The sequence below is a fragment of the Bufo gargarizans genome, chromosome 3 (assembly GCF_014858855.1).
Source record: "Bufo gargarizans isolate SCDJY-AF-19 chromosome 3, ASM1485885v1, whole genome shotgun sequence".
NCBI lineage: Eukaryota > Metazoa > Chordata > Amphibia > Anura > Bufonidae > Bufo > Bufo gargarizans.
Genome location: NC_058082.1, coordinates 441,481,061 through 441,496,808, shown reverse-complemented (window position 1 = coordinate 441,496,808; position 15,748 = coordinate 441,481,061). Strand labels below are relative to the sequence as shown.

Sequence of the window (15,748 nt, the reverse complement as noted above, 5' to 3'; positions counted from 1 at the left end):
CACAAAATGGCGGTATGCATAAGATGGTGGTTCAACTGTTCAATCTTGTCATTCAACATAAAATGGTGGATATATTTCTCTCTTCAGTATCTGTACTCTCACTTTAAGTTATTTAAGCACTTTATGATCTCTCTGAGAGGTATATCTGAGGTTAACCAATAGTTCTACTTGCTCAACTTGGTTTGCAGTTTGCTCTATACAATTGCTTATGATCTGGTATGAGCAGTTCGCAGTTTGTATGCAATTTGTATGGTGGAACTGTAAGTAAACATACATATAACTAGTTCAGTATACAGTTCTAATCACTACATTAACAATAGGAACATTATATAACTGTTCTAAATACCTATTTTGGCCTCTTGCTTCCATAAAACACAGCTCTTAGTAGAGTGAATGACTGTTCAGCTCCTCTCCTCTGGTGTCTAATGATTCTAGCAGGGGAATTTCCCACACAGGGAGTGTAAGATTGGCTGTGATTGGCCAATACTCCTGCTCAGTGTGAGGCTGTCACTCCCTGGCCTGTGAGTGATCTGAGAAGATCTCTCAGACTTGCTACACGTGAATCTATCTGACAGATTGCTTTGTTGTGGCTTTGGGAAGGATCCCCCCCTCACAGGTTCTGCTCATTAGTTAGTGATGCTATTTATACCTGCCTCTCACTATAGCCCTTACGGTTTATATTTTCTCCTGGAGTTCTCTGCTGGTGTTTTGTGGATCTCCTGCTCCCAGTTTGTCTTCAGTTAAGTCCTCCTTCCTTCCCTTTTGTTGTTTGTACTGGCTAGGCCTTAGGTAGACACGGTTTCCTTCATCCTGTGCAAGGAACCGGTTGTCTTTTCGCCTGCTCCCTAGCTGAGGGTTTGTATCAGTGGCAGCAGGGCTTAGGTTCGAGTGCATGAACACTTCTGCCATCGAGATTTGTTCATGTTGGTAGCAGTCAGGGAAAGGCTCAGGGATTGTCAGGAGTTGACCCTTCCCTGTTCCCTACCTGTGGGGCCTAGCCTGTTTTGTGTAATTTTGTGGTGTTTGGTTTGCTTCAGTTCCCTCAACCTTCCGTGACAGAGGCTGGCTGTGATTGGTCTTACCTCCTGCTCAGTAAAAACAGTTTAACTCCATGTTTTCTGTTGTGTCTGTTGTGTCATTGAGCTTACCTTACATTCATATACTGTAATGAATCTTAAAGGCATATTATCTTTTCTGCTTCTGTGAACACAATATATAACTGTTATATGACATCCAAAACATGAAGTCACAGTAAATAACTCTGCTTTTGTCTTTAACATATAAACATAGGAACTGTATTAAGGTTTTTTGGCAGGTCTAGCTGTACAAACATATACGCTATATTAGCAACCTAGGACAGGTCTTATCTGGCCAGCTACACTCCAACCAAAATTACCTATAATTCTATGTTCTTATTGGTAGGACTTAAACATGAATTTGAGGAATTTTCCATCAGGTTCTCAACTCTCAAGTGTCTTTTATCACTCTCAAGTTTTGAAAGTCTCTTTTTTAACTCTCCCACCTTGGCCTCAAATTTTCAGGTATGGGCTCGTCCGATACTAACTTCTTTCTGCATAATTCTTGTAGTATTTCTCTTGCTCTGAGGATTACTGGGGCCAAGAATCCCAATGGATCATATATAGAAGCCACTGCGGAAAGAACACATCTAGTACACGGTACATCTAGTTGCAACTTTCTCTTCAATAGATACTTCAAAGAAGAACTTGTCATTCTCTACATTCCATCCCAATCCAAGTACGTTCTGAACTGAGAGATTATCATAATTAAGATCTACATTCTTCATTGTTTATGCATGTTCAGAGTCACTGATGGATTCCAGTACCTCTCTGCTGTTTGAGATGAATTTATGAAGGCACAGGCTTCTTCTTGCACATAAATCTTGGCTTTCTTTCACTAGTTTTATTGCAGATTCTGTAGAGTCTAGACTTATGAGACCATCATCTACATAAAAGTTTTTCTTCAGAAAATGTGCTGCTGATGGGCAATCCTTTATTATTCTAATTGGCCAGGTACTTCATACCATAATTGGCGCAACCTGGAGATGATGCTGCTCCAAACAAGTGTACTTTCATTTTGTATTCTGCTGGCTCTGAATCTGTATCTCCGTCCTCCCACCATAGAAACCTCAGGAAGTCTCTATCTTCATTCTTCACATGAAACTGGTGGACCATCTTTTCAACGTCACACATGACTTCTATGGGATACTTTCTGAATCTACAGAGTACTCCAGGCAGAGTTTTTGTAAGATCTGGTCCTTTCAGTAGATGATCGTTCAATGCAACACCATCATACTTTGCTGAGCAATCAAATACTACTCTAATCTTATCTGTTTTTATTGAGTGGTAAACACCTTGATGCGGGATGTACCACACTTCTCCTTCTTTAGGCTGGTTATTAAGTATCTCTGCATGTCCTTCTTCGAGGATGTCTTCCATGAATTTCAAATAATCATTCTTGAGTTTGGGATCTTTTCCCATCCTTTTCTTCAAACATTTAAATCTTGCTAGGGCAAGGGTAAGAGTAGTTCAAGATGACCTTGTTGATTCTGCATAATACTTTCTTCTAGAGTGTGTACGAACTTTATATCTTCTTGGGATACACTCTTTTTTTAGAGCTTATGTCTGCAAAGTCAGATTCAAGGATCTTGATTACTTTTGCTGGACTTACAGTTGGTAACTCTTTGACAGATATTCAGTGACACAAACCTGTCACCTGTCTTGAGTTTGCGATCTGCTGTTTTCCTCCAACAACACCCCATCCTAGATCAGTTTGAACAGCGTAGGGTTCACCCTTTCCTCCTGTGATTACCTTTTGTGGTACCAAGGCTTCAAAGCAATCATAGCCTATCAACAGTCCAACACCAAACTCATTTAGCGGGGATATTTCATGAGATATGACAGATAGGTGCTCCCATTTATTGGCTGTTTCACAGGTAGGTATGCGATCTCGATCTAGAGGTACATCGTCTTTTGTATAAGCTGGAGGTAGATCTAATGTGAAGTTTGAATGAAGTCCTCTAACTCTCAGTCCTTTGATCCTTTGACTGTTCACTAATGTGTCTCTCCCCATCATTGTGGTGAGTTTGAGCTTCACTGGTTCTGTAGCCACTTGTAATGTCACTCTGGGCATCCAGTTGCGCATAGGTGTATACTTTCTTGTTCCTCCTTTTAGGATTTGAAATGCACACTAGTACAACCATTGATGTGCCATTGCTTTCTGCTTCCCTCACTCTGCAAAAGAATACCGATACTTTATTTTCTTCCTCAGTATCTTTAGGTATCCAGGATTTATCTTTCTTTGGACGTTCTTCATGTAGTAGTGTAGGATGGTGTCCTTTGCAAACGCTGCATGTGGCCTTTTTATTACACTCACACACTTAGTAACATGGCCTTTTCTTAGGCATCCAAAACACAGTTGGTTCTCAAGTACAAACCTTTTCTTTTCATCTGGGGACTTCTCCTGCAATTGTTGGCACTTGTGTATGAAGTGGTTCTCTCCACAGAACATTTATTTGAAGGTAGTCTGAATATTTGTCGGTTCTGTCTCTCTACTGATCCTAGTAGTGACTTTGAACTTGCTCTCATAGGTTTAGACCTTTAGCTGCGCTATCGCTTCGCCCTCTGAGGGTAATAGTTCCACTGTGGCAGGCGCAGCACTATGAAGTGACTTTTGCGCTGTGGCATTAGAAGAATTTTGATATCTCTAACTTTTTAGTCTAACCAGACTGTCTATTAGGGTCCATTCACACGTCCGTTTTTGTATTCCGCATCCGTTCCGATAAAAAACGGAACGTTATTCGGATCCATTCATTTCAATGGATTCCGCAAATATTCGGACTGCACACATGGTGCTCTCCGATTCCGTGATTCCGTTCCGTTCCGTGGGTTCTGTTTATTCGGATCCAGGAAAAAAATATACCCTGTCCTACTATTTGTCCGATTTTGCGTTCCGTCATGCCATTCTAGTCAATGGATCCGTCAAAAATGCGGAAGACATGCTAAAAGCATCCTCATGTCATCCAGATTTTCGGATCCGGAAAAAACAGGAACGTTTATCTGGAAAGGAAAAATACTGACGTGTGAATGGACCCTTGCTCTCTAATTCCTCTAGTGCTGTTCTATGGAAACAGTAGGTTTAAAGAGCACACCAAATGCTTGAAATAACTTCTTTAGTAACTTCAACTTTTCTTTATATATAACACTGCTGTGTAAGATTGGCTGTGATTAGCCGAGACTCCTGCTCAGTGTGAGGCTGGATGTGATTGGTCTTACCTCCTGCTCAGTAAAAACAGTTTAACTCTATGCTTTCTGTTGTGTCTGCTGTGTCATTGAGCTTACCTTACATTCATATAATGAATCTTAAAGGCATATTATCTTTTCTGCTTCTGTGAACACAATATATAACTGTTACATGACATTCAAAACATGAAGTCACAGTATATAACTGCTTTTGTCTTTAACATATAAACATAGGAACTGTATTAAGGTTATTGGCAGGTCTAGCTGTATAAATATATAAGCTATATTAGCAACCTAGGACAGGTCTTAGCTGGCCAGCTACACTGTCCATAAAATGGCTGCTGATGGAGGGTCTTGTGACCAGATAAATCGCTCAGTCTCCTCCATTCAAGTACACTACACCTGCGCTGTTGGGAGTTTAGTGCAGACGCAATGTTAGAATGGAGGCCGCTGAGTGATTCGAGAGGAGAGACCAGCTTATGGACAGGGCCTTTATGCGAACAGCTCAGAAGATTTGCCCAAGGTAAGTGTCATATAGTAAGTGCCATATGGTCATCATACGGTGGTCAACGGTAGCCAGAAAGTTGCCAACCCCCTAAAAACTACAGGTTTCACCTTTTTTAAGAGCATTGATTTTTTTTAACTGTATGTTCTTGGTCTTTCCTTCAACCTAGGAGATGTATATGATGTTTCTGTGACGGCTGAAACGGCTTATTACGGCTATTTCCCTGTAACTATTGTATTTCAATTCACAAGAGGAAATGTGGAGTTCATGGAGAAATTTCTTATTGGGAGGTTCATCTCTGCAGTTTCTAACAGTAGATTAGCTGATGACCTGGCACCAACTTCCAGATACACCCCCTATCAAAGGAATCTTACAAGGACCTTGGAAAGAATTGAGGATGATGGAATCCAACCTGACAGGTCTGATTCAGTTCCTTCCATAATAAATGCAAACTAATATTTACTTGGAGTATCTAGATTGTAATTTACTAGGGTTAATTTTTAATGACTTGAAATGTATAATGCTGCATATATTTGGGAGCAAGTAAGGGTGATTGAATGGTAACTTTGTACAAGGGCGAGAGGTATCAATGAGGCAGCAAGCTGAGCGCTAGCTGTAGGACACTAGAGTGAGACTGGGACAGCACTGATCACCTTGCCTTCTGATGAATGCACAGGAATCCAGTGAGACCTCTCAGTTTTTTTGTTTGGGAGCGTTCACATCACCATATAGCTTCTAGTTCTTCTGATCCATCAGAAGAACAGAAAAAAAATTAATAAAAAAATAACAGATCCTATATATGGAGCATTAGTTAGGGTACTTTCACACTACCGTTTTTGGATTCCGGCAGGCAGTTCCGTTGCCGGAAATGCCTGCCGGACCCGTCAAACCGCATGCAAACGGATAGTTTTCTTCTCCCTGGATCCGTTAGTCCTTTGCTGGAAATGCCTGACGGATCCGGCAAACCATATGTAATTGGAAATCTATTTTTCCGGCTCCGTAATCCACCTTAAATACGGCACTGATCCTGTTGTCCTCCCAATTAGGCTCAATTGCCTCACATATTTCGTGCCAGAGGAGCCAGGTTGCTTTGTGATCTGCGTGGCGGTGGTCGGTGTGGTCCCACAACGGTGGATGCTCCTCCACCATCTGGATGAGCAGGTCATTGTTGATAAAAAAAAAACTGCCAACGTCCTCCTCATCCATTCTGCTGGAGACTTGGGAACCCTTAAAAACTAAAAATAAACATAATGTTTGAAACTTTTTACATTTCAAAGACTTTGATTGAAAATACTAACACAACCCCGACTGGCGCGTGCTCCCCGACTTCCTCTGACAGAGGCTCGACTACCTCTCTGAGAGGCAACGGGAGGAGATGGCTGTAAAAAAATATATATATATATATTATAATTTAAGAACATACATGTATTTTTGAGGGGGAAAAAATGATGACTGAGAAAAAGTAAAATAAATAATTAGAATAATGACACAATATTACAGTTGGGAATAATATCCAATTTGACATACCTTATCATGTTGGCGATGTTGTTGAGGAGGAGAGATCCTGGCCTCACTTAAGGAAGATATGCCTATAAAAAAAGAAAAAAAATATATTTGAACTTTACACAAGACAACAGACCCATGTAAATATTACTTACTTTCCATTTTTGATAAAAAAAATGAAGGCGGGCGGGCTGTCTTCCAGGCCGGAGGGCTGTCTGCCAGGCAGGTGGGCAGGCGGGTGAGCTGGCGTTCTGTCTGCCAGGCATTTTTTTTCAAAAAAAATAATAAAAGGGGTGGTAGCCATATTCTTCTACGTATGACTACTACTCCTGGCATCCCCTATGTACTTATACTACCTGCAGTCCCTATGTACTTTTGCATAGGGACTGCAGGTAGTATAAGTAAATAGGCAATGCTAGTAGAAGTAGTAGTATCTAGGACTATTACTCCTAGCATCCACTATGTACTTATACTACCTGCAGTCCCTATGCAAAAGTACATAGGAACTGCAGTTAGTATAAGTACATAGTGGATGCTAGTAGTAGTAGTCCTAGGTACTACTACTCCTAGCATCACCTATGTACTTATAACATACAGCTCCTATGTATAAGTACATAGGAGCTGCTTATATTTAGTTTTTCTATTGCACAGCAAAAAAAAAAAAAACGTTATACTCACCTTCAATGGCATGCTGCTGACTCGCTCGCAGGCTGGAGCAAAGAAGCAAACAGGAAGCTGCGCAAACCAGCTCCTCCTATATCCAGGCGCAGACTGGAATGCCGGATCCGTCAATGCGGCAATTTCCGAAACACTTGGTACCGGATCCAGCATTAATATATTTCAATGGAAAATAATACCAGATCCGGCATTCCGGCAAGTGTTCTGAAATTCTGGCTGGAGAAAAAAACTGCAGCATGCTGCAGTATTTTCTTTGGCCAAATACTGTAAAGGGACAGAACGGAAGACATCCTGATGCATCCTGAATGGATTGCTTTCCATTAAGAATGAATTAGGACAAATTGATGCGTTTTTTTTCTGGTAGTGAGCTCTTATGACGGAACTCAATACCGGAAAACTTTAACGCTAGTTAAAGTACCCTTATGCTCTCAGGTAGCATCAGTTTGCACTTAAAATAACTGATCCATCTTTTTTGAGCATCAGTTACTTTTGACAGGAGAAAAAGTCCTGCCTGCAAACTGATCATAACTGATGCTGAAAGTTCAGGATCCATTTTCCGCCCATCAGAACAGAGCCCCACTCCTTTCTCTCCACCTTCTAGCCTTCTGTTACCTTCTAGGGCAGTGTCTTCATCCACTGAACTTCACATCTGCCAGAAGAATATGCAGTTTAGTGGAAGAAGCCGCTGCCCAAGGGTCACAGCCGGTGCACGTATAAAGGTGGTGTTTGGTGTGAGATTTGCAGAGGCATGATGACGTCACTGAGACTAGGAGGTGGAGAGAAGAGGAGGATCAGGGCTCCGTTCTGATGGGTGCGGCTGAGCTTCGGTAGGGATAACTACGGCTCCTTGGGCTCTTTTAACCGTATTAGCATAATTATAAAATCCTGTTTTTCAGGGGCAAAATAGGAGTGATCAGGACATAAAGGTATATTTTAAAATGGGAATAGTAGAGCTGCAATGCCATGCAAATGGTTAAAAACTGCCCAGGGTGGTGACAGAGCTCCTTTTAATTGGTACAGGTATAACTGCGGCCCCCTATAGAGGTGGAGTGGCAGGTCATGCATGTGCCATGCATTTATTCTGTATGGGACAACCTGAGATAGTAGAGCACATTGCAGAGCCGTAACTTTTAGTAACCAGAATAAACCTTTAATGCTTGCTGCATGAGGCGCTGGATGCATTCTTGTTGGTGTGAATTCTGTGCATGTGGTTTATCAGTTATTAATGTACTGTTATGTTCTCTGGGTTAATCTAATAATAGTTGTGGGCCTCATGAACATGACTGAATGTATTTTGCGGTCCTTAAACCACGGATCCACAAAATACGAATACCGCCCATGTGCATCCCACAATTTTTGCGGGCCCTATTGTCAAATGTCAAAATGCCTATTTTTGTCTGCAAAATGGACATGATTAAATTATTCGGTAATTCCCTGGGTGCTCTTTCTCTAATACCTCACCTTTTCTTCTCCATGTCCCCACCTGCCCAAATAATAAAACACTGAAAACAGAGTCGGATTGAATCGGCCACAGCAGCCGTTTTATTAACACGTAAAAACATATCATAAATAACAATAAGTTAACCCATACAAGGGAGGTCCTAGAAGTTTATTATTAGCCCACAAACAACATGGCATTTCCATCTTGCCTCCAGCTGTAGAACACCAGCTTGTAGACACCAACTGATGGACGCCTCATTGAACCAACCAAGTGCCCAAACATGAGAGTCCAGCCCCACTATTGAGGCCCTCCCATTCTCAAGAACTAACCCATACCACCAGCTTTAAGGACCTCCCACCGCCAACAACGCGCAACTTGAGACCCTCAATCTTGCGCTTTCCTTCACAAACCTAAAGCCCTCTCGATCCCCCTTGAAGTCCCAGAGACCACAAGTCGATTCCCACCGCATTAAGGTGAACCTCGTCTGACCTCCAAAATTCACCCACCCCAACTCTAATTCAAAATGCCTGACAGCCACTGCCCCATTCCTGGCCACAAACTTGCCTATTGCCCTGTTCACCTTAATGCGAGCCTTATTAATACGTTCCACTGAACACGCCTCCCGCCATGTTCGACGAAGTATAATGTCAGACCACACTGTAATCATGGCTGAAACAACGACCATAACCTCAAAAGGTCAAATTTTATATCCCTAATCAACTCCCTAACCGGCTTAATCAATAAATAATTTTCCCCTACATACAGAACTAAAATGTCAGGGGACCTATCCAGATGTGCAAAAATGTGTACCTCTTTCAAAACACCCCCCCACAACATACCTCGAGACCCAAGCCACCGCACAACCGTGACGTCCCTCTCAAATCTCAGTTGATGCCCATCCCGAAATGCATCTATTTAATTGCGCTAGTGAGCAACCCTCTTCTTTAACATGCCTCTCATCTACCCGCACCCCCATTATCTCATACCACTGTTCCCAAATACTCCAGGCTTTATTATATGCTGAACAATTAAAGTAGGTGACCTTATTAATACTTAACTCTTACTAATATTTAAATTAAAATAGACTCTAAATATACACAATCACATATAAAAAGTGGCGCACAAAAAGTGCGTAATTTCCAGTGCACAAAAAAAGCTAAGGGAGCCGTCTTACCAGATTGGCATCCTGAAATGTAATATATATTTTAGATAATAAGGACAGCCAACTAGGGTGCATTTGGGGTCCTGGGGATCCTCTAACTGGGTATTTTCCCCTACAAAGTCGTATTATACCTATATTAAGGACCTAGTGCTCAGGGATCAGTATCACTCACCCTCACAAGGGCGACTCCTCTGAGCCACACTCCCTTCCAGTCTAGGTGTCCCTGTCTGTCCCTATGCAGCATTGACTGCCCAGCTTTGTCAGGAAGAGCAACAGGGAGACCCTATTATTCATCAAACAAGACGTCCCAATGCGTTTCATTGGTTAGTAGGCCAAATCATCAGGAGACTCATAATACTATAACCCAAGTATTGGTTACCGACTTAGGTCTGATGGGTGAAGGCAGGGGTTCGGCATTGGCCATGCGCGATACATCCTTCTACCTCCATCCGCAAATTCATGTGCTGGTAAACATGTGGCAGCGTTTGGCATCCTGCTTGTAGCAACTGCGCTTTAGAAGCCGCCCTATGTTGCTTTTTGAACCAAGCGTGGGCGGCCTGAGAATCCGCCCCTTGGGACACATGATCTGTCACATGATCCATCATGTAATCGGAACAAGTGACGTCTCTAGCAAACACCTCTGAGTGACCGCTACTACATTGGGATTTGCGCGTATTGTCAAACTATGTAAATGGGGCACGGGAACCAATGAAATTGGACAGAAGCGTGTAGGGCTACTCAACTACACCCCCGTAATGGTGCAACCAAACAAAGTTCAGGATTGATGCCATCATTGACCAATGCCCCTTTTGGAAATGACAAATGGTAAATCAGCCAAAACATGTTCGGCTCTTTCTTGGGCACTACCCCCAATGGTGAAACCCTTAAATTAACTAACAGTGGTTCTGCAAACGGACCATCCATTCTACTCAACAGAACCTGCTTCTCCAATTTCTCAGACACCACTTCTGGATGCTCTAAAGCTGAACACAAATTCCGGCATACTAAAACCCGAAGTAAAACCCTTTTTTAATAGCTCAGCTGCTTCTCGATTAGGGTATCTGTTTAGATACTGCACTATCCTTTCCACCCGCACTGGAGTCAATCCCTTTTGCAGCGGCATCCGACCCTTTTTGCCTATTGCCTTTGAAGCATCCATTGGCATTTTGCGCCGAGCTTGCAGCTTTCTTCATTAAAAAGGAAGCACAACCTCTTGGCGGACGCTGCTTAGAGACTAGCCTGACCGGACCCCCCTAAATCCCCCCGAAAGGACTGCCCCTGCCTCTCCGGTGCAGTCACTCTTAACCATAAACCGATATCTATATGGTCCAACCGTATATTAAGGCGAACCATGTTCCTCTGCCTCAGTTGCTCATCATAAGAGAGCCAACCTAGACCCCCGTAAACCCTGTAGGCCTCCCCGATCGCATCTAAGTAGCAGGAAAGGGCCGAACAACACTCAGGTGTCTTTCACCAATAACACTCGCTAAAATGGCGAATGCCTATAACCTATTTGAAAAAGTGCACTAGATCAATCTATACCAGCGCCTTTCCTCCTCATCCTTTTTTTCCCTCATCCATCTTTTACCTGTCTAAATTAAATCTCTCTAGTGGGAGTAATGAAAATATATCAACATACTCCCCAATCCATATGCGCTCCCCTATACGTCCTGCTTCAAATGTGCCCCTAAAGGGCCTTCAAAGCATACATACACTTCCCCTTTAGCCACATTGTCAACCCTAGGCCTGTCCTCTTCTGCCCCGGCCTGAGTCTGTACTGAAACTGATCCAGCCCGAGATGGCAAACCCCCGACTGGCCCACTCATTCCAGCACCTACCCCCCAAGCAGGTAATGGCGATAAACCCACCCACCTATCAAGGCTACTTAACATCTGCCCCAGACACCCCCCGGGCTGCTAACTAGTGAATGAAGGTATCTCCACATCATCTCACCTGGATGCCAGGGCACTGTGAACCCCTGTCACAGATGTAGTTGGGGAGAACACCAAAAGACAACAAGAAGGAAGAGGAAAGACACTAGGCCTCACCACTAGGGAATGAAAAGGTCACATGATCCACACTTGATCAGGAGGTATGGACATACAAACAACACACAGACAAAGTGAAACCAAAAGAGGCTGTCAGATCACTAATGTGCAGTCAGTCTTTCAGACCTTCTAACACCTGTCACAGGTGTGACAGTACCCCCCCTTCTACGATTTTCAAAGCCTGAGGAAGTTCAAGACGGAAGGCTACAGGGTTAACAATGGCAGTGATCTTATATGGACCAATAAATCTTGAGCCCAACTTCCAAGAAGGTACCTTAAGTTTAATGTTTCTTGTAGACAACCACACAGAATCACCCACTCTCAGGTCCGGACCACTCATACGTCTCCTGTCAGCCACACACTTATACCTGTTGCCCATCTTTTTAAGTTTTTTTTTTTTTATTTTCCACCAAATAGAAGACAAAGAAGAGGAAAATCGTTTGTCCTCAGGAATGCTGGAATTTTGAGCACCAGAAAATGTACCAAACTGTGGATAGAACCCATATGCCCCCAAAACAGCGACTTATCAGTTGATTCCTGTCTAAGGTTATTTATAGCAAACTCCGCTAACGACAAAAATGAAGACCACTCTTCCTGATTCTCTGAAACAAAACTGAAAGTAAGTCTCCAGATTCTGCGCTCCGTCTGTCCGTTCGACTGAGGATGAAAAGCCAAAGAGAAGGACAATTCTACACCCAGACGAGTATAGAACACTTTTCAAAATCTGGAAACAAACTGAGTCCCTTTATCGGACATCACATCAGAGGGAATGCCATGTAGTTTCACAATGTTGTCGACAAACACCTGTGCAAGAGTTTTAGCATTGGGTAGACTAGGTAATGCAATATAGTGTGCCATTTTACTAAAACGATCGACAACCACCAGAATCACATTTTTCCCCGAAGAAATCGGTAAATCTGTGATGAAATCCATGGACAAATGGGTCCAAGGTCTGGACGGGATGGGCAATGGAAGCAGAGATCCGGAAGGCCGAGTATGTGTCATCTTACCACAGGCTGACACATAGTCCTCAACACACTTACGCAACCCCGGCCAACAGAATCTGCGAGAGATGAGATCGACAGTCTATCTGCTCCCAGGGTGCCCAGTAAGCACCATACAGTGATGTTCCTCGAGCATCTTGTGACATAATTTCCCCGGAGGACAAAAGTCCGGAGCATCCTCCTGTGCCTCCAACACCTTGGCCCCGGATAATGTCACGGATGTAGTAGGGCAAAACACCAAAAGACAACAAGAAGGAAGACGAAAGACACTAGGCCTCACCGCTAGGGAAGGAAAAGGGTCACCACGTATAAAACCCTGCTCCTGGCCCTAACTCCTATGCGTATGGGCACCTCTTGATGGTAGAGATGCCCATACAAACCTGGAAAACCCTGGTAACCCTCGGATGCCCTAACAGTAATGACAGGGCAGAGACAACCCGTTCCTTTCCTGGTGAAGGAACCAGCATCTTGCTGAGGCCTAGTAAACAACCCAGGAAGGGAGGGGGAATACAAAACACAACAAGCGGAACACTTAACTTCTGAGGATGATGGAGGAACAGGACTTCAACAAGAACCACACTGCAGCTCTTCCAAAACTAAATGAAGCTATCCAGAGCAAGGAGTGATTGGTAAAGTCAGACTAAATAGGGAGAGGTAAAGGTCACATGATCCACACCTGAACAGGAGGTGTGGACATACCAAAGTGAAACCAAAAGAGGCTGATCACTCATGTGCAGTCAGTCTTTCAGACCTTCTAACACCTGTCACAGGTGTGACAACCCTGCAGCCGATGGTCCTGGCTCCTAAAATCCGTCCCGTCCAGGTGTGTCTTCACTTCTTCCCGCTAATGACCCTCCTCTGAACGACTGCACCCCAGCTTCCTCCATACTGGGTGCGCTCTGTGACAACCCCCAGCCATCTTCTTCATTCAGGTGTGCAGGGCCAACTCCTTGTCTTCTGTCACTGCTATGAGGCCTGTGCACACTGCTGGCCCCATTATGCATAGCCTCAGTCCTCATATTGCCACTTCCTTTCCCATGCCGAACGGTCCTCCCCAGAGGGGGGAGAGCCTGCAGTTCCCGCTCCTGCTCCCACACTGCATTCTGGTGAAGACAGGGGGCTGACACCCCGACCTGCTCTGGGTTCCGCTGCACAGTGAGGTTCGTCCCACGCCAGTAGGACGAGGAAATTAGCTGCCCGCCATTCCCCCTTTTGTGGAGGGTCCCTGGAGGGGCTCTCGATCCGGCATCGAACCCTGGTGGACTCACTTGGACTAAGGCATGCCGGTGGACGTACCTGCCATGGCCGTCTCGAACTTGGCTGTGGGCCTGCCGTATCCGCCGCCTCCCCCTGCATAAGACTTTCCATCTGCTCCCTCAGCCAGGTGGTGTCACGGACGGTGTACAGGAAACAAGACAAAGCAACATGCATATATGACTCACTGGATCCAAAGCTAAGGAACCAAGGGGAGACCCCTGCACAAGACCTAGCACTTTCCCTGGCTGCTCAGCCTATGCAAAGATCCCAGGGGTGGATGGTTGCATAGCCACGTACCTCGACTATATAACCCCTGAACACCCTACAATAGTGAGGGGACACGACCACCGGCTCCCTACACCAGACACGAAGGGAGTCAGGGTCACCTGGGATCCAGCAAACAGAAAATAACAGATAAATGTACAGCACTTAACTTTGTAGCAGACAGGAAAACAGGATGAGCATGCACACACACTCCAGGAAGAAGTATAAGCCGCCCAGTAATGCATTATGGGGCGGAATTTAAAGGGATGCAATTAGTCCAACTACATGACAGCTGAGAGAGGCTAACGAGATGAGTAACTGAATACCACAACAAAGAGAACTCAAGGAGGAGGTTCTGAAAGGCTTCTGTCAGAGCTTCTCAGCTGTCTGGTTGTGACAGGTGGGTCCACAAGTCTTCACTGCCGCCCGCAACCTCCTAATCAACTCCTCCACTGACTTCTTCAGGTAAGCCTCTGCCTGTTAGCTTGGTTTAAAAAGCACAAAATGGCACCCGGACCTCAAACTGCCCCCCATATAAAATCCTAACCCCTCTCCTATCAACACACCCCTCTTACCAGATATCATTAACCCCTGATTCCCCGTCCCCTCGCACCAAAATTAATTATGCTGGCCACCCCCTAGGCTAAAGCTACAGTACAGCCTTACTTGATTAAATTATTGGTTCATTCCTCGAGTCGCCTTGCTCTCACACCTCCCCTTTTCTCCCCCATGTCTCCACCTGCCCAAATAATAAAACACAGAAACCAGAGTCGGATTGAATCGGCCACAGCACCATTTAATTAACACATAAATACATATCATAAATAGCAATAAGTTAACCCACACGAGGGAGGTCCTAGAAGCCCCAAAGTTTATTATTAACCCACAAACAACATGGCAAATCCACCTTGCCCTCCCATATAAAGGCCTAACCCCTCCCCTATCGACACACCCCTCTTACCAGATATCATTAACCCCTGATTCCCCGTCCCCTCGTACCAAAATTAATAATGCTGGCTTCCACCTAGGCTAAAGCCCCAGTATGGCCTTACTAGAATGGGGTATGTTTTTATTTCTTTGCAGAACGGACATGTGGACAACACACGGTCTGCTGCCTGCAGCCCCATTGAAATTAATAGGTCCTTATCAAATCCACAAAAACACTGATGACGGAATTGCACAGAAAAAACAAAACAGTTGTGTGCGTGAGGCCTTAATTTTGAGCTTCTGAACCTTGCTGTCTTGCTATACATGCAGGCATAACTAATGGGGATACATTATACATTTATTCTTTCAGGTCTGTAGCCTATTCCTTAGAAAAGGAGATTCCACTTGGTAATTTTCCTGTACCTTCATACCTGAGAGATGATATAAGAAATGGACTGTTCTCCAGCAGATCTACATGGTATGCATCAAACGATAAGTAAAGTATATGTAACGCCCCAGAGGTGCATTACTATCTTTGCACCTTGCTACTCTCTAATGGGCTAGTGTCATGTCATCTATATATTTATTTCCAGGTCCTGTACACTGTGCGTTCATAATTTTCTTATGCAACTGTTATGTTCATGCAACGTGCCTGGTTCACCAACAGGTGGCAGCATAAATGGCAGAGCTGTAGTTACAT

At 44.1% G+C, this 15,748-nt stretch overlaps 1 protein-coding gene across 1 annotated transcript in view; it reads left to right on the top strand.

Moving 5' to 3' along the window:
* Positions 1-15,748, top strand: part of LOC122932196 (putative helicase MOV-10) — a 174,900-nt gene that overhangs the window by 66,251 nt on the left and 92,901 nt on the right. Inside the window, exons 5-6 of the mRNA XM_044286474.1 lie at positions 4,934-5,183; positions 15,419-15,526. Of these exons, the coding sequence (XP_044142409.1) occupies positions 4,934-5,183; positions 15,419-15,526 (358 nt within the window). The remainder of the gene's footprint in view (positions 1-4,933; positions 5,184-15,418; positions 15,527-15,748) is intronic.